The following is a 20,767-nucleotide window of genomic DNA, read 5'->3' on the forward strand; positions in this document are numbered from 1 at the left end:
TTTAGGTATATAGGTATAAGTTGAGTAAGGTCAAGAAGAGGAGAGAAGAGAAGAGAAGAGAAGAGAAGAGAAGAGAAGAGAAGAGAAGAGAAGAGAAGAGAAGAGAAAAGAGAAGACAAGAGAAGAGAAGAGCAGAGCAGAGCAGAGCAGAGGAGAGGAGGAGAAAAGAGAGAAGAGGAGAGAAGACAAGAGGAGAGAAGAGAAGAGAAGAGCAGAGGAGAAAAGAGAGAAGAGAAGAGAAGAGAAGAGAAGAGAAGAGAAGAGAAGAGAAGAGAAGAGAAGAGAAGAGAAGAGAACATGTGAGCCTGTTGGATCTAAGGTGGAGGAAAAAATGGGATCTGTCCGTGGTGCTGATACATCAACTAGTTATTCCACTCTCATAGATAAAGGTTATTGCCCATAAAACGATGGTGCTGAAAAGAAAGTCCCCAACTGTCTAGAATTTGATAAGACATTTCCTCTCGAGGCATGATGTGATTAAAGTGCCAATTCAGTGACAAACTATTTGATTTTTTAAGCAAGCCTTTTCAAGCAAATCATTTGTTTGCAAAGCAAACCAGGCGCAACAATTTACACCCAATTGAAACTGTGTGTCCCTGCCCCGAATCCCCCTGCTGCCCACCCTTAAACTAAGCTTGAGTGGGATTGTGAGCAGTTTAGATAATAATACATCACTTTCCTAGTGTTTTCAAAAAAGCATAACAATGCTTGGGGTGATGAGGGGTGAATGGGGTGATGAGGACGCAGCCTGAGGACTTTCAAAGGCACTGCAATTTTGTTTTGTTATTTCTGATGTCTGTATCTTCATATTAACCCACACTGTTTAGAGTTTCAGACATTTTCCACTATTGTTTTCACTAATATTTTAGTTTTGTGTTGTGCTTATTTCTCTACTCCCACTAACATCAAAACAGTGTTGTGATGATGAAATACATATGTATATTCTTAAGTGTATGTGTACTATCTTCCACCAGTGACAATACTTCTGTTGTTTTAAATCATGGTCGCTCACATTATGCTTGTGGGTGACATGCATTACACAGGCAACTGGGTGACGTTATCAGGAGATATTCCTTATTTGCAATCAATTTTAGCAATAAAAGTTAAAACTGGCATCATGTCAGCCTTTAGGGAAACTGTCATTTGTGTTTGAATCCTTAATCTGAAAAAACAACAAAAAAACAAAACAAAGAAGTATTCAACACAAAACTACATATTTCCCAACTGCAAGGTCAAGGCCCACAGCTGGGTTGTGAAAGGGTCACAGACAAAGAAAAACTTAGAAAGATGAATAATGCATTGTCTGCAAAATTGGCTCACTGCATCATGTCAAATGACAAATTTGTGTCCTCATGCAAAACCAGGTGAGGGCCAGTGATGTTGACAGGTGAAAGTGTGAATCTGCAGGGAGTATTTTAGCTACATAGTGGAGGCATTGGAAGTGACAACACAAGTCAATTTCAATTAAAAGTTTCTGATGAGGCAATGAATTAAAGTAGTGGGGGAGATGTGATTGCTAGCTATTGGAGATGAAAAAAAAACAGGCCTATAACACCAGATTCATTACTTGGAGTCATTTCAATTCCTCTCAGTTAGGAAAATGGACATTGTCCTGGTGTGTGCGTGTGTGTGCGTGTGTGCGTGTGCATGTGCGTGTGTGTGTGTGCGTGTGTGTGGGATTCATAGGCTGACTGCATAATTTATATCTTTCCTGACTAGACTAAAAAAATCAATCTATTTTGCGAATATCATTAGGCTATTCAATAGACTATTGCCTCATTCCAACCTCAGTGAAGGCAATGAATAAACTTGGGAACCTACATCACACATTGCATGAGAACTAGAGGTTCGCAGCCTCATGTGTAACTGCCACACCATACTGTGACCCTGTGTCAAGTAAATGACAGCTATTTTCACACATGAGAGGTGTGGAAAGTGGCAGAATTCAACCCCAGTGTGGACGTGCAATCCTCAATCTTCCATCCCTGAAATGTCAAAAGAGGCATCATTACTGTATGCTATATGTCTCAGAAATGATGTATATATTTCAAAGTGATGCTATGATGTTATACACTGGTCAAAGGTCTTGGTGAATGGATGGGAGCAGCAGGGTTTCATTCCTTATGGTTGTTAATGTGACAAGCGGGAAACACTGGGCACTATGACCCAGCAGATAGCCTACTCTTCAGTAAAGAAAAAAAAAAAAACATTGTGATCAGTGCTGCTTGTTTGATGTCAGGGCTACAGTGTGTATAAAACCAAGACTTTGGGTTGGCTCTCCATTCAACCACAGGGGGCCCGAAGAGACGCAGCTCCGGAGAACTTCTGCCCGACACGGATTATCTATGACATTTTGCCAGATGTTGGGGCATCTACAGGATGCACTGCTAATCGTTTTAATACAAACCTGGACCATCTTATTCGTCATGTACAACCACAGTTAACAATTGTTCGCTTTCTTTTTATGGCTAAAAAAGGGAAAAGTTTGGATTCCTGCGAGTGAAATGGATATTTACTTCGAGATCTACTGTTTTGCATCCAACTATTAACTATTCCGCCTAATGTGACGGAAGACAATGAGGAAGAAACGAATCTATATTTTATCTCCCAGAATAATTATGTCATTTATCTGACGAGATGGCACGAGCAAGGGGACGTTGCGCCGTGGAGATGAACCACTGCACCAAGAGAAAGGGCATCCCCAATCTCAGAAATTTTAAAAGGTGAAATCAAATATGACAAAAAAGTGACTAAAAAGTGATGGAGCGCTCCGGTCAAGTCGAGGCAACTCAAACGGTGAACAGCACAAACGGCACATTCATTGCAGCTCCATCAACAACGGACGAAAGCGCGGAGAGTCTCGCCTATCAAATAAGTCTGGCGGCGATTCTCTCCGTCATCACACTCGCCACCACTTTATCCAATGCATTCGTCATTGCAACAATATCCCAGTCGAAGAAACTACAAACTCCAGCGAACTTTTTGATCGCCTCGCTCGCCATCACCGATCTACTGGTGTCCATTCTGGTGATGCCCATATGCGTCCTGTACACGGTGATTCACACCTGGACACTGGGACAAGTTATATGCGACATCTGGCTCTCCTCAGATATAACGTGTTGCACTGCGTCTATTCTCCACCTGTGCGTCATCGCTTTGGATAGGTACTGGGCCATCACGGACGCGGTGGAGTACTCCAAAAAGCGCACGCCGGGGCGCGCAGCCGGGATGGTGACCACCGCCTGGGTCATCGCCATCTCCATCTCCCTGCCGCCGCTGTTCTGGAGGCAGGTGAAGGCGGAGGAGCTGACCAGCTGCAATGTCAACACGGATCATATTTTCTACACCATCTACTCCACCTTCGGGGCGTTCTACATCCCCACCTTGCTGCTGATCGTCCTCTACGGAAGGATATACGTGGAGGCTCGTAAGAGGATCCTGAAGCAGTCCCCGAAGAAGGTGGGAAAGAGACTCACCTCGGCGCACCTGGTCACCAGCTCGCCGGGATCCGTGGCGTCCACGACCTCTCTGCAGTGCGGGAGACACGACGCGCACTTCAGCGATACCGGGTCTTCAACGAGTGAAAACCAAGTGAAAGTAACGGTGTCAGACGCACTTTTGGAGAAAAAGCGAATTTCAGCAGCCAGGGAGAGAAAGGCGACCAAGACACTGGGGATAATCCTAGGTGCCTATATAATTTGCTGGCTGCCGTTTTTCATATACACGCTGGTGGTGGCGACCTGTGATACGTGTTTCTATCCTGAGTTATTTGACTTTTTCACCTGGTTGGGGTATCTGAACTCCCTAATCAATCCGATCATATATACAATGTCCAATGACGACTTCAAGAAAGCTTTCCATAAACTTGTGCGCTTCAGATGCTGCAGGTCGTGAAAATGTATAGTCAGTCTCCAATGAGATTTATTTATTTATTTATTTTTCGATATTAAGTTCTGGAAAATCTTATGGCAATTTAGAATAGTAAGAATACCATAAACAACAGGTCTCCAATCTGTGTCTGGGATTTACGTGATACAACACAGGCCATTATAAGCTGTGTATGTAATCATGCACTGCAAAAAATATCCATCTTGATAATTCAGTCATTTAATCTGGTATCAGGACTTAAAGTGTCATTTTTCTTCAAATAAGTGAACAAAATCTGCCAACAGGGTGAAATGGTTCTACGTAATTCCTACGGAAATCAACACATTTCAAGGATTTTCATGAATCAATAATTTTCTATCTGAATGATGTGCCAAATTATTGAAATTGTATCACTTCATTTTCAGATTTTCAGACTTGTTTTAAGGAAAACAAGATTTTAATACTGAATATGAAAGTAAACACTTGTGAAGATGGACATTTTATACAGTGTGATGGTGCTGTTGCGCGCAAAAACCAACTTCAGAATCACTTGAACTTGTTAGGATAAGCAGCTCCTCAAGATAGGCCTGTCTCCTTTGTTGTGTGACTGACGTGTAGAAAATTCAATGATGGGATGCTTGTGTTCTGCATGGATTCCCATTTGGAAGACGTGTTGAAGCGGCACATAGCGCGTTATTCCCATGGCAACTGACCCATTAACGCACCTGAGATGTGTTGTACCAGTAGTAAGCAGCAGAGATCACGAAGCTACATGTCTGAGATGGTATTACAAGTTAAAAGTACATTATTCATTTATTCCCTTAGCTGTCAGTTGTTGGTTAAATGACATCAAGGTCGTTTTTGCATAGGGCTACACTTAATGTGTAAAAATATGGTTCGTTTTCTTCTTGAAAACTCATAGATCAACAGTATGTCCTGTATTTTATTCTTTGGAGAAGTGATAAGATAGGAATATATTTTTATTATGGGCAGACACTGGTTGCTTCTACCCTGTATGGCTCACATGATCATTTTTTCATTTAGAAAGGCACACTCATGCAACTGAAAAGACAGTCAATAAAGAAACCGTCTGCTTGCTGAACCAGGCAGTAAGAAAAGATTTGTACAATATCGGTGTCAAACAAAGAAACAGGCTGTCTTTATTGTAGGTGATATTTGCCCAACAGAGCTGAAAGCTGATGATAAATAAGTTCAATTTTGCTGAACAAACATTGCATTGTTTTACTATGTGTGTATGTGTGTGGGTCTGTTTGCTGCTACATTTAAAGTGTATCTATGTATGTTCATGTCTGAAATGGTTTGCCATCTCATGGCTACACTCATTTTACTGCCTTGAATTATATAATATAGAGCCTGGCCTGCCTGCAGAGATACAAAAATAAGGCTGGGGATTTGTCAGCATTGATATGTGAAATATATTGTTCTAGGAAGTGCTTGGAATCTGTTCACATTCAGAGATGCTGTGCAATAAAGGCTTTCAAGTATTTGTTTGGTGCATTTGTTCTATGAATGAGAGTTTTAATGGAAAAATGCAGACTTACTGTAGAATATTAGTTACAGTAAGATCAGGGTTAAGCTGATATCTGTCCCTGGTGGTTTACAGGTGATAGTCAGTGGTATTGAATGTGCACCATCCTCTGGTCAAAACAGTTTTTTTCAAATCAGTGTTCAAACACAGCTGTGTATACAGCTCTTAGTATTTATTATACTCTCATGACTCTCATTTGGTACTTTAAAAGAAACACAGATAGGTTGTAGTTTTCTCACTGTGCTCACTATTATCAATTATGCTGTAACTGTTGTACAGTGTTACATTAAATTATAATCAGATAGAGTAATGGATCAAGCACATCATGATGATGGCAAAATGAAATCCAACAACTTCTTGAAGCACTTGCAGAAAAGTCAGGGTATAGTATTGTATTATGAAATAGAAATTGATTTGGAAGAATGCAAGAATCGATTGACACCAGCATCTCTCCCTCTAAACTCCTTGCTCAGGGAATCACAGTTCAGTGGTGCAGCTACCTTCGTCTGTTTCTCAGACAGGACGAGATCAGTTTTGGCTGAGATTCTCACTGAGGTGTGAACTCTCTACCATCTTCTAGCCTCTGCCCTTTCTGGCCCGTTATGCCGCCTGCCTGCATGCCGGCGAGGACATGATCTATGTCTGGCCTGGAGCTGTAACAGTTCAGTAAGTCATGAGAACGACAGCGGAAGGAGGCGCCACCTGGGAGATGCTCTTCTGGCCTATGGAAATAGTCGCCACGCACCAACAACTTCATACTCCACACACACAAGGAAAGGACAGTGTGTGTGTGTACAGACACACACACACACACACATACACACACACACACACACACACACACACAGGTGCTGAGTGGAGAATGCATGGATTTTCGCATGGTTTGTCATGCATGAGAGATGATTGCGCCTGAGCAGGCAAACATTCAAAGTAAATATTTTCCAGGTTTTTCTGCGGCTATGGCAGTTATATTTCAAGACTGAAGAAAGTGTCGGCATGTGCATCCCAAGATATACTGGAATAATATATGAAGGCTGTGCCCAAAATGTTACTCTCAAATATACTGTTTCTCTTCTTAGCGAACGTGAAAGAAAGTATCCACTGATTCTTAGAGAGGACACCGGACACTGGCAAGTCCTCTACTAGTCAAATGGTTTCTGACTGAGTTACAGGTTCAAATCCCTCAATGAAAATCCACTATACAGTATATCAAAATGTAAGAGCTCTCAGAAAGCAATGGTGAAGTTTTGTGACTAACAGTGTAACACATTACATTTAATTATTGACCAAAAAGATTATTGTTGAAGACCAAGTTTCCCTTGAAAAATAGATTTTTAATGGGACTTCAGGGTTAAATACCAATCAAATAACATAAAATAGTGATAATTATGCAAATAAAAATAGGAAAGTTATTCTCAAAAGCATGAAACAACAGGGCTTCTGAACAAGAAGCTCCACGGTACACCATGTACTGCTGTGGTTCACCTCAGAAATACATAAGGAGTGAATATTATGTGTTCCGCCACATTACCACATGTAGTGCAGCACAGAGGCACATACTGTAGGTGTCACACAGACCTTTTGAATGTGAGGAGAGGAGGCTATAGAGCAGGGTTTTCCATAATGGACCAGATGAATCTTTTATGCAGGAAGACTGTTGTTGTTTGACAAACATGGTTTATAATTCCATGTAGCCAAAGAAATGCTGCGTGGCTTATTTATCAAACAGTACCTCCAACTGCAGAGTAGTATCACATTATTGACACTGGATGATTAAAAAATGCATGCAAACATATTAATCACACATCCAGCTTTTTCCTATAAGTGCAGTGTTCTGCATTACTGGTTTGCAATAGGACTGTTATGGAGTGAAGGACGGGCATCGCTGTTGTATGAACTAGTGAGGCTGAACCCAAGGATAATGAACCTATAAAATATGCTTTCACTGAATGTAGCTTTGCTTAACAGCTTTATTGTTTCACCCTTTCTGATCTAAGAAGGTTCGAAGCATTCATTGCCTCAAAATGAAGGCACAAGGTCCCGGCTGTTGTTAATAAATTACCTAACCATGATGATAACAATTGACCTTGACAGAAAGGAAAACGAGTCAGCAAGTAATCTATTAAACAACATTGGCATGTAAGGAGAATCCGGATGAATGGCAATTAGAGATGGGTAATGATGTATATTTTCCAGACCAAAATAGATAACAATCAGCATTCTGACATCATTTTTCAAGAAATCCTGTAACTACATGGTTTAATGTGATAAGATGCGTTTTTCAACATTTGAAAAAGCTGGCACCTACTTTTACAAATTGAGAGTTGGCATGAAAGTAAAGGGCATTGAGGGTGACTATTAAACTTTTATCTTTTGTGAGAGATTTGCTTACAAAAGTAGCTACATTTTCGCAGATTATCTGTGTTTTGAATTGTCGCCTGATGGATTTCAGTTGTCAGTTGTTTCCCAGAATGGATATATAGTGTTTTAGAGTGAAACCCATTCACTTGCATTGTATTCAAGGTCATTGCACAGAAAGTACCAGTTGTTTGCTATCAATCATCCTGTTATACAAATAAAGGTGAAGGAGACTGATAAGGCTGATATATTGTAAATATATTGCAGTATTTTTCAAATCAGTATTGGAAGCCACAACCAATGTTACGTGGAAATGTATCATGTGAAAGATAATTGCCTTTAAGGTGAATTATCAATACCTATTGATAGAACCATAAGTCTAATTTATACCCTTATCAATGCCTGGTAATAGCAGTGTAACAGCTGATATGGGGCTGAAATTGGAGTGTGGAATTAGAACTGGCACTCACTGCCTTATTTCTGCCCACTAACACTCACAAACTCAGCTGAAGAGCGGATAAATTGGGTTTCACTTGCTATCAAAAGGTGTACGCTATACTGTATGTTATTGTGTGTGTGTGTGTGTGTGTGTGTGTGTGTGTGTGTGTGTGTGTGTGTAACCACAGGCCCTCTCCTTCAGTCATTAGTGTTCTTTGCATGCTTCACAGCAGAGCCATTGCCATCACATACCGTAAGCAGTTTTCCTGCCTCCCAGCAAAGTGAAGTATTATAGTTGAAGATGTTAGCTTTACGGCTCACAGCGCTCCGCAGTGTTCCCTGATTAGTTTATCCTGCAGCTCACCTATGTTTAATATGTTTCTTTGCCATTCAGGATTGTAATATAAGATTCTCCTCAAGAATCCAATTTAGAGGAGAAACAGTATTTGGCAGCCTTTAGCTAGAAAATCATGTTAATGGAGTAAAATAATCTCACCATGCTGGTGATGCGTGTGACTGGCTGTGTTTTCCATCACTATTGGAGCTTGGTGAATCTATCACAGTTAACATTCATTCTGGATTGTCAAACAGTATATCACCATAGATAACTGAGGCGGTTATAGGTAGTGATGGTTGAGGATGTGTGCATAATGCTGAATATTTGGCCTTTACCATCCACCTATGCATGCATCAGTGGTAATGGGTATTCAATTACCCAGAGAAAGAGATGGATGTGGTCTGTATACCTGCATATCGCTGTTATTGTGTGAAAACCTTGTAACGTCAGTTATGGTTTTCATGTTTTAACATGACTTGAACTTGAATTGAATTATCCTAAATCCTCTATCATCTATCATCTATCTTCTATGGTCTAAGAAAATCCTATGACAGCTTGGGTTTATGAAAACCATTTCAAAACCCATTTGAGTGACTCAAAAATGCATGTCGGTCAACTGAAAACAAGGTGGTTTTTCATAGTTCCTGAAAAGCTGACAATTTTGAGACAAATTTGGTAATTGAGGCAAATGAGAAAAAATGTCTTTACCACATTTGAGAGAGAATCAGAATGACTTTATTTGCCAGCTACAATAAATGTACAGTTTTTGGTTCCGTGACATAACAACATCTTACAGCTTCACAGTACATTCTCACTCAATGGTACAACTCAAACGGCCACAGGACCACAAACAGTATAGAGACAGTGCAGGAAAGGTGCCGGATATACAATAGACAGCAGAGTACACATAACACTCAACATCCAGTATAAACACATACAGTATATACACACAGCATCTATGTATATCAGATTGACTCCAGTGGACTTTGCTTTGCCAATGAAGGATAAATGTGGGATTGGCGCATGATGGGGAAGAATAGATAGGCCTACCTGATGGGAAACACTAAAATGGCTACCACTGCACCATTGATTATACTAATCTTATGAGTGTATCCTGTCAAAGTACTCAAAGTTTAATACTTTGTTCCATCAAAATGTTTATAAGATACACAGAATATTGTGTGAGTTTAATGAATATTCACTTTTTTACTATTATCTCTCCACCAGGATCAAGAGACAAAGGAATTCAACACAGCAATAAAGTCCTCAGATTAGTCATAATATGCGCACTTTAATATGCACATCAGCTATTATTGAGGATGATTCACAACCATTTATCTACAAAACTGGAAGTGTGGCTGCAAATCTACCTCTACTGGTGCTACGAAATGTTTTCAAAATGTTTCCATTACTTACTGAGACACACAAGTTCACCTCTAATACCAATAAGAGACAAGACTTTTCTGTAATAAGGACTTAGTAGGAGTCTTATATATGAACTTCAGATGCCCCGGCTGAGGAAACACGCACACTAAACTTTATTCAGCCCCAGTCAGAAGACAGAGTGCAGAGACAGCTACAACCGAGAGAAAATTGAATTACAACACATGGGGTCATGATATTTCTCCATCTCTCTCTCCTTCTCTCTCTCAAACACATTTGCATGTGCCAACACACATGCGCTGACTTGTTAGTAGCTGGGTGTGAGAGGGGTTTTCTAAGCTATTATCACCGGTGCAATCAGGTATAATCAGCTGTAATTCTCAGAAATAATCATGGGGTGAGAACCGGGCATTTGTCAGTGAAGTTACACTGTTTCACTTATTAATAGTTGCTGTTACACTGGCCAGATACTGACACCTCTGAGGCTTTCACAGTCCCAGAGCCGCATTGATTGCTGAAGCCGGGCCAGTCAGAACAAAACTCAGAGGGCAACTGAGAGTCTGAGTGTCCGGTTTATCAATTGCTGTTGATCCCAGGAAGATAAGGTCATACTTAATTGCTAGTGGACCTTATGCCACTTTATGTCACTTATGTTGCAAAGAGGGTCAGGCAAGCTCACCCCCCCCCCACACACAGACACACAACACTCCTGGTTTGAATGCCATATGCTATACTTAAGGAATACGATCAGATACAGGTGATTTCTTTGGTGCAAAAAATTAATACACACGTTTGGCGACACCTGCCAAATATATAAACTCTTGCAATAATAAACCAACACATTATGGAGGAAATCATCACACTTAGATGGCATTTTGTCTCACCAAGAGCCTTGAAGAATATAAATGAGGGTTTTCCCTCACCTCGGGGATAATTTACATATTGTCTATTAACCTTTTGATATCAACCATGAGGAGCTGCATTCAGTTGGAAACCTGACTAGCATGTTTGTAATTCTCCCATTTTCACAAGTGATAACAACACAAAATGTCACTGAAGCTATTAGCATGAAATTTGTCTGACAAAACTTAATTCTGCCCTTTTTCCGGTCTACATAAACCATATTAGAACCCCCCACATCTTGTCACTCTCGATATTCATAAGGAACTTTTTTCTTACCAAGCTTCCTGCTCATGTCAAACAATTTGACACTGTCTCGGTATTTAAGTTCAGGCTCAAGAGACGTTTTCTCAGAATAGCCTAATATTAACCATACCAACCTTTTACTTTCCCTTCCTTGATTTTCCTGATGGGGGGCTTCTGACCTTCTCCTACTACCGCAGGCATGTCTCTACCTGCCCCAGTGTTGCTCCAGAGCTGTCACATATCCTTACACACATATGCACACGCATGTGCCCACACACACACAGACACAGACACACACACACACAAAATTATCATTTTGATTTGCTAAGAGGATGAACCCCTTTTGCTTTTTTTCTGGTTCATTATTCTCCTTCTCCCACATTTTTGCATTTTCCTGTGTGATAGTAACAGCTAGAGGCATGAAATTTGGCAAAATTATGGATAATGGTGGCAACTTATTACACAAGTAATATGACCGAAGTTGGCCAGATGGTGGCGCTATAATTAAAGGTAAAACAAAACAAACAAAAAAACAAACAAAGAAGCTTTAATAGGTTATAGCTCCCAAATTGTAAGTTTGATTGACATGTGTATTGGTGCAAATATTCAGTTGGACTTGATCAACTTTGCCAATTGGACAACCCATGCCCCCCCCCCCCCCCCCCCCACACACACACACACACACACACACAAGCACACTCTCCCAGCCCACCACACCACCACTTCCAAGTATTCTCCATTTTATTTAGTTAGACTGAAAGCATGACATCAGTTAGTGCGGAGTGTGTGGTTGAAATGCATTTTGTCCATCCATCCCTTTACTTTCTGGCCATTTGTCTGTGTTAAAGTTGCTGTGGTAACAGGGGGAGCAGAGCAGCCCGGACGTCCTTTTTTCCCAGCAATTTCCTCCAGCTCTTCCTGGTGGAGCTCCAGGCGCTCCCAGGCCAGCTGGGAGATATAATCCCTCCAGCGTGTCTTGGGTCTGTCCCAAAGTCTCTTCCCAGTCAGTCATTCCCAGTATAGCCTACCTCCAAAGGAAGGTACCCGGGGAGCATCCTTAACAGGTGCCTGAACCACTTAGACTGGCTCCTCTCAGTGTGGAGCGCTCCTCCTCACTCTGTCAGAAAGAGTGAGGCCAGCCGCCCTGCAGAGAAACCTCAATTCATCCAGTGTCATCAGTGTTTTTTTTCCATGTCATATAGTGTCAATAACCACAGTTGGTGGTTATTGTTTAGGCTACTAATGATGGACTAATCATCTTTCACTGCCTGACAGCTAAACAACTTTTCTTACTTACTCCTCTTACTTTCTCTTACTCTATTAATTCTCTCACAGCCACTGCAGCAAATTTCGGACTCAAACTTTCGGCTCAACTTTATCGGCCCACATGTGATTGTTGGAAAGTGACAGTTTCCATAAATAAGCAAACACCATTTCAGCCCAACGGGAAAATTCAAATGTGGCGAGGGAAAGTGAGCACCCCAAGACAGAACGCAGGAGCTCTCCACTCTCACTAAAGCCACGCTGACATGATCAGAAATATGTCTGATCCAGCTCGTCTCAAAATAAACACACACACACACACACACACACACAAGCAGGCGAAATACACACACGCATGCATACCTGTACACACACACACACACACACACACACACAGTCTTAGTGGCGTTGCTCAGAGATTCGCAGATATCGTCTGGTTTGGCTGACTCATCAGTGTCTGGATTTGTTTTTAAAGCAGATATACTATACTATATTATAATTAACCTTGCCCAAAAGCATAACAACACCAAAGAGACGCCTGTGTATAGCTGTGGCCGATGCAGCTGTGACAGGTCTATATCCCACAGTGGATTAGTCATGGTTTCTGTGCTGCCGTGGGCTTTAAGCAGGTGTGGAGCTGCTGTCGGGCGCCATGAGCTCGGCGAGACTTAATATGCCGGGACAGAAACGCTTCCCTGATGGGCTGTCAATTGGCCTGACCTCCGTCTCCGCCTCTCGCTCTGCTTCCCCTCGCTTCCCCCCGCGCCCATACCTCCCTCTTTCTCAAGGTTCGTCCCGCTCTCCTCCTCCGTCTCCCGTTCCTGCCTCCCGCTCTCTGCCTCGTCACCCTCACTCTCCTGCTTTTTCTCTTCTTCCCCTCCCTTCTTCTCCGTCTTCTCTCTAACTCACTCTGCCTCCTCTTCCCGTTGTCTGTTTTCTCTTTTCCTCGCTCTCGTCTCTCTCTCTGTCTCTGCTTTCCTATTCCTCCATTCCTACCTCTGTTTTTTTCTCATTTCCTCTCCTCCCTTTCCCTTTTCCTCTTTTTCCTTCAATCTATGTGTCACTCTGCTCCCCTCCTCCTCCTCCTCCTCGATCATTGTCTTTCCCACTGCTTCACTCCCCCCCTCTCCACCAGGTAAAGTGAAGCCTGCCTGTGGGGAACATAATAAATGGGCTCCATTTTACTGGATACCAGGAGCCGGCATGAGAATGCAGCCTTTTACCTCCTCTTCATCACGGACAGCTGGAAGAAAACCCTCCTGGGCCTCTGCTCTGGCACCTCTAAAGGAACAAACAGACATATGCCATTAATCTCCCGAATTCCACCTGCCAACCATAGAGAGCTCTGAATATTTAAGAGTACATTTCACCGACGCTCAAATTCATCACAATGCCATGTGTTTATTTAAGCTAATGAGCGCTCCTCTCATCAAATGTATCCAGGACGTCCGCAGGTGGCGTGTGACGCGGTCCTCAGGTCATTTAACGGTGATCTTATAACTTCTATGAATGAGGAAGCCAATATTAAATCATGTATATATGCAGGCCACTCAATCATTATTTCTTTAAGAGAGATTTCCCCGGCGTATGAAATTATGTCGTCACTGCCTATTCAGAATTGCCCTGTCCTTCAATATTTAATCTAATCAGTGTTGGATATTGCTCACCACCAGGGATACAGAGTATTTCCCTATGCTTTGTCTATCTGCAACATTACCATATGAGCTGTTATCAAGTTATCTCGACAGGGGGCTCATTCATCCTGGGTCTTTTGAGGTTTGAGAAGCTCAATCTATCTTCTCTGTTGTTTTGATAGGCCTTGTTAGGCAGGGTAATTGTCTGCACTCCCACCCTCCTCGCCTTATGCGATCTCATCTTAATGAAAGTTTGATGTGAGTTTGCAGGCTATGAGTGCGTTTCAGGTCATTTTTGTGGTATGTAAGACGTATATTTAATGCAGTCTATGTGTTTTTTGTTTGTGTTTCATAACTACAAACATTAGCACAGACAAATCAGGCCGAACTGACTTTGAACCTGGGATAAAAAGTGTGTTTTTGGCCCATCTCAATTATTAAGCTGTCACTATTTTCATCTCTTTTCCCCTCTTTTCTTTCTACAGGAGGAAGCACTGATTGTGTTTCTTCTTACATGGAGACAATCCTTTTCTCTTGACTATTTGTTAGATGTTAGTTGAGGGAGTGAAAAGTGTATTCTGCAGATTTCTTTGTGGAGGGCTAAAAAGTGTGAATGAATTTGTTAAAAGTGTGAATGAATTTGTTGAAAGTGTGAATTAGTTTGTTAAAAGGGTGAATGACTTTATTATTACATATTGAACCACACTAGGCGAATAATGTTAAGTGGAAGTTTTTGCTATGAAAATGCATTACTGTGTAATCTATTTCTCTATAGAAGGAGAACCAAGAGAGAAAACAATTTGTCTTCATATACACCTGTAGCTTTAGAAAGTTTTTGTTTTCCATACAGAGAGAAAATATCTATATAACTCCATAAAACTGAAATTCATTAGTGTGGAGTTGGAGTTGCAGATGGAGTTTTTCCCCATGATACCCACAAATCCCTCTTTCAACAGTACTCTACCCTTTAATGCATTGAGGACCAGTTTCATAGAAATAGATTCAACTCGTATTTATGTTATAAGGAAATCTCCATTGGGAAAAACATCTCGGCCTGGGAGGTTTAATCCACATCTCCGACACTGGCCCTATATTTTCAATTCTCTTGTTTTCCATCTTACAGTACAGTGGGAGTTCAGTTGTGCTGTTTACGTCAGCAAGGTGGAGGAGGAAGAGGAGGAGGATGGATCTCAGAGGTGGTAGTGACGCAGAAACAGGCTGCACATGTTGATTCTATTCTATTGTATTCCATTGTATATTATTCTGCTGTAAATATGACTCTGTATGCAACCATGGACATTGAAATCAAGCAGAGTGTGAGGGAGTGAGCGTGAAGTGTGTGTGTGTGTGTGTGTGTGTGTGTGTGTGTGTGTGTCTATACTCAACCTTGTGTGGTGAATGGCAGCAACCCCATGCACATCACAGTTTCAGGTCGTTCAGCCCCCTGCATGACAGAATACATTACACTCATAATTTACACTGTGGCTACTTCTATTCAGAGTCATTTTCAGCTACTTACCATTTTCATACCTGAAGTTTGTCTGAACAGATGGATATTTAGAGTGGATGTTAAGCATGAATTGCTATCTGGTTGAGGCAGGTGTGTTTTGAATGTGAGTTTATGGCACATTTGAAAAAAAATACACTTCAGTCTGCAAATAGCACTGACGGACACACTTAGTTAAAATGCATAGAACACTCAAGGTGATAGATCTCCATCATAACATGCAGAATTGCTGTTATTTGTAATGTGCAAGCACTGATGTGTACATCATCAGTCAGCAGAAGGCAATGAAATCTATACATATAGTAAGAAGGAAACTCAAATATTGAAATATGTTGCACCTGGCACCTGATGAAATACATGTTTTATCACAGAAAATTGAGTTTCAGATTTTTTAGCCAACTCTAAATAATCCATTTGAGTTCAGTTCATCTATAGCGATAATTGATTTCCACATTTTCCAAAAATATGCACAGAGGCATTGCATTATTATCTGCTTAGAAAATAAAGTGGGTCATGGGTTTTAGGAAAAAGTGGCTTGGAAAATAAGAGGTTTATTTCTCAATGAGTTATTTGTATATCTGCTGAGCCTGAACATACTTTCCTCCTCACTGACTTCAAACGACGGTCTTGCCTCCTGCCAGGACAAATTAGACATGCTGCCCTCTGTTGGTGCCTTAGCACACTGTGACACACTGTTGCACGCCATCATGCATGGGGAGCAATTACAGTAAACCCTCTATGATCCACTTAAATACTAGAATACCACTGTTGACTTGTAAAAATGAACTTGTCCTCCCAAAACAAAATGTGAGCACTGGTAATGCTATAAAGTGATATTAAATAGATTTTTGCTGTTAAAGCCATGATGCAATGCACATATAGCCTAATGGTTTTCCATGAATATACAGTATGTTGCCAGAAATTTCCATTAACATTCACTGGCCACACAGCAGTGAAAAGGTGTCGACACAGGTGTTAATGGGTTCACAGACTTCACAGTTCAATGGCATTAATCTAGAGGCTACTACAGGTACGTCTCTGCATCACAGATTACGCAGGACTACGAACATCCTCCTCACGTATGAACTTCAGTATCAGGTCACTGAGTTGGGCTTTGGCACATGCAGTTAGACACCCTGTTGGCCATAGTACTTTCACTGCTGCAGGTCTAGTAGAATGGATCACACTGATAATCAGCCCAGAGTGGATTTTCCCAAAGAGGAGTGTTACGACACACATCGCTCTAATATTAGACTGTGGCACTGTGGCCCTCGTCTTCTCTCTCCAAGGGAAGAAAGGAGCAGGCTGGAACCACACTGGAAATGGATATCGATGTATGTGTTATTTTATTGTTTTTCATATTTATGTTGCAATATTTGCACTATTTGCACTATATAGATGAATGAACTTTCATGACAAATTAAACCTTGCATGTGGTAACTGAACACAATTCTGTTAAAGTGGTAATCCACAAGATTCAGAGGTTTGAGTATTTTTTTCAATATTGTTAAATCTGTTAGAAATGGAGAGCAGCAAAATGGACAATTATTTATATGAAAATATCCCAAATTATTACTTTAAGTAAACCCTAAACAATGAAAATAAGATGGCACAACCACATCCATATTCTTATATTCCATATAAAGTTTACAGTTACATTATTATAGTTTACTTATTGATATTACTTTTCATATTACATGCAATTCAGAGAACTCTGAATCTCACACATGAAAGAATTCACACACACACACACACACACACGCACACGCACACACACCGCACAAACACACACACACACACACACACTGTATAGCAACAGATGGATGTAATAAGAGCAGACATGTCTTTTGTTGTGTCAGAAAAAAAACAGAGAGGCCCTGTCACTGTCTCTGTCCCTAATGAAATAACCACCTCTGACAGATGGCAGGTACCACATTCCCTCTGCTGCATAATTAAAACTGATCCTTCTAATTGGACAATGATTCAAGTCATCAACCGGTGGGAAAAGGTCATTGCTCGTCTGAATATCATCCTGTTAGAGACCGACAAGGATTGTTTCTTGAGAAAAATATCAAAGTGTCTCCTGTCCAGCAGGATACACTAAAGCTAACAATACATTATTAACCTGCATGAGGAAATTACAAAATTAAGTTGCTCTTATGCTAACACAATTGCTGTATTAGTATTTACTTACATTAGAATGTACCAAATTTCATCTGATATTAACAACTAGGAAATAGGATTAAATTCCCAACTTCTTCTTAATCCTCGCCCTGAACTAAAAACCTTTAACTTAATCTTGATCTAGACCTGATCTGTGACCCTGACCCTAATCCTGAAGGAAACCATGACCTAGAAGGCTAAATAGCTCTGAAGTGGGAACTGTTAAAGACACACTGAAAAACTTTCTTTGTGCATATTGAAATGTTCACGTTCTACTGTACAATATGCAAAGTCTGCAGAGGACCTGATATGCAGGTGCATCATAAGGACTGTTGAGGATTTTTCACACATAATTAAATGAATGAATAGCCACCATCATGTTGAAAATAACACATCTCATTGTACTCTTGAAGCTTAAACTGCTTTGACACCTATATAATATGGAATAATTTAAAAAAGGAAAGGGGTGAAGGATGAAAGAAAGTCAGCATGGAGAGAACATCCTACATCCGTCAGAGTGGCTGTACTGTAACATCTTCTAGTATACTGTCTATGAATATATATATATATAGATAGATAGACAGATAGATAGATATATCTATAAGATGCTGGCTGGGTTTTATAATCTTCTTGACCCCCTGTGGAGTGAACAGGCTCTACCTGGTATCACCTTGTTAAAGTGGTCAAGTCCATGCTAATGTGAAGAAGAGATCAAGGGACACAACTCACTGACCTGCCATCCTTCAGTTATTCATTATGGTGTTTCGCTCAGCTTCTTCGGTCTACAATCCCAAGAAACCCAGTTGCACTAACCTTGGCATTAACAGATTGTTCACATTAAAATGTTATATGGCATCCAGTCTCAGTACTGTCTCAGTTATTTTTGTGGAAAAAGTGCTATGATTATTAAAAGATGTGATAAACGTGTAGCATGAAACTATATTGTAAGCATCTATTTCCACTTTAATTGAAATATATATACAAAATTATATTATTTGTTTCTTTTTTTCATTCAAGCTGCTGGCAGCTATTTTACTTTTTAAATGCAAAGTTAACTGGGAGCCTGCATTACAAACACTGTCAAATCAATCACAATTAATTATGTAACACAGAATGTATGGGACATTTGAGATCTGTGAAATGGCATTTAGTGGCAATTTCCTGATGTTTTCTACCATCATTATTTTAATTGTAATAAAGGTTATATAACACACAGCCCATTAGATGATTCATACAGTCATCAATCATCTGGGGCAGGGAGTAAGGAGACATCCTTCAACTGGAAAGCTGTGTTCAAACCCCTGTGACAGCAGCATCCTCCCTGCTGAAGTGACCCTAAGCAAGACACTGAATCCCTACCAGCTTCAGGAGCACAGTTTTGTAGCTGAGCCTGTACTGGGGGCAAGCAAAAAGATAATTTCTTCTTCAGGGACCAATAGACTACCACAAAAACATCTTGAATACTACATGTTCATACAAAAGTCAATTCACCATATTTACGTGACCAGAAATGAAAATCTGGCACTCTTAGGTTCAACAACAATCATTGGTTCAAAGTTCAGATTAGTGTATCAGAAAACTGCCTGGATGGATTATGTTGTTCTTGAAGAGGCTTATTCACAGCAGTGAAATGTTAATAACCACCAAGAGCTGGTAATCCTCTTCACAGTGAGAGGTAAGGGTGGAAACTTCAGAACTGGGGCCTTCCCACCCTGATACACCATAACAGGAGGAGCCACGAATGTCGCCACCATCACCACTTCTTCCACCACCATCACAACAACAAAACCACAACAACACAAGGCCGACTGGGCTGATCCTGTACTATACACCAAGACAAGAGGAGCCACAACGAAGACGGTGAGAGTCCCAACCATCAGAGAGAGAGAAGGAGACATGTAGACAAACAGAATCCTTGGCAGAGACTATCCAGATTGCTTATGACTTTACTTACCAAACAGTATGTAAAGCAGCAAATATCTATGAAGGACAAAATACCTTTACGTCAGAAGATAGAAGAGGAGCCTAATTTGGGGTGAAATAGGAAGAAGAGTACGGTAAAAAAGACACAACAGGAGGAAGGAAAAGGAAATACAGTAGTGCTGCAGATGACAGTGGGACCAACAGAGGAGGATCATCAAACAGTGCGTCTCTAACAGCCAACACACAGGAGAGGGGAAAGGACCAGGATATATAATTGCAGGCCTATTATACAGTTTACATGCAGAAACCAATCGGGATTTGACCCGCTCCACAGTCAGAGGAGAGGCCTCAAAGGCTGAGCTCGGGCCGTGCCGCCAGAGCAAGAATGAAGCGCATTGTTTGACTGGGAGCTGGATGTGCAGTGCAGCACAAGACTGCAAGACTGACCTCACTTGGCAGCCAGAATAGTTTGGCCTGAGAGGCTGGGATCTGCTGTGGGTATCCAGGGAGAGTGAGCATAGGGAGGGCTGGAGACACGGCAGAGAGAGAGAGAGAGGGGGAGAGAGGGACAGAAAGAGACAGGGAAAGACAGAGATAGATCAAAGAGAAGACAGACAATGACATATTGGGGCAGACAAGAAGACACAGACAGAGAGATGGGGTGTCAGTGAGTAAGTTGGGGCGACTGCGGGGAGTCGTGGTCCAATCTAGGCCGGTTGGCAGACCTACAAGTCGGTTGAACTGACAGATGAGGGTCCAGAAGGTGGCTAACAGGATGAGGCTCGGCAGCCACGTGGCCCCGCAGGGATTACAAGCAGCAAGAAGGAGGTAAAGAGATTATACTCAAAACGGAACCTGCTTTTTTAACCTCGTCACTGTTGTCACACTTGACAACATAGAAGAAGAGTTCCCCGTCCAAAATTCCATCCATCCCCCTACTTTTCTTGCCTCTCCTCTCCTCCCTCCCTCCTTCTGCTCATCCATCCATGCAGGCATCTCTGTTGTCAACAGGGATCAAACAGCATCCAGGAACTAACTCAATCTGCTGCTGAAGACACAGACAGGAGTGGGTTGGACTCCCTCCTTTGGCTCTGTGATAATAAGCTGGAGACCTTGTCAGCACTGATGAAGACACTTTTGCACACCTTGCTAATGGACTCGAGATAAAGAGATTCTGGATTTTATTGTTGTTTGCAGCG

General features: G+C 41.4%; 1 protein-coding gene across 1 annotated transcript; it reads left to right on the top strand.

Annotated features, from left to right (window-relative positions):
* Nucleotides 1-2,760: 2,760 nt before the first annotated feature.
* Nucleotides 2,761-3,894, top strand: LOC139647767 (5-hydroxytryptamine receptor 1B-like). Its single transcript, XM_071523739.1, has one exon. The coding sequence runs from the start codon at nt 2,761-2,763 to the stop codon at nt 3,892-3,894; it is 1,134 nt and encodes a 377-aa protein (XP_071379840.1).
* Nucleotides 3,895-20,767: the final 16,873 nt, after the last annotated feature.

The sequence above is a fragment of the Centroberyx affinis genome, unplaced genomic scaffold, assembly GCF_046629955.1.
Source record: "Centroberyx affinis isolate AG114_WGS23_722 - 3 ecotype Tasmania unplaced genomic scaffold, CSIRO-AGI_Caff_v1 ptg001111l_1, whole genome shotgun sequence".
Classification (NCBI taxonomy): Eukaryota; Metazoa; Chordata; class Actinopteri; order Beryciformes; family Berycidae; genus Centroberyx; species Centroberyx affinis.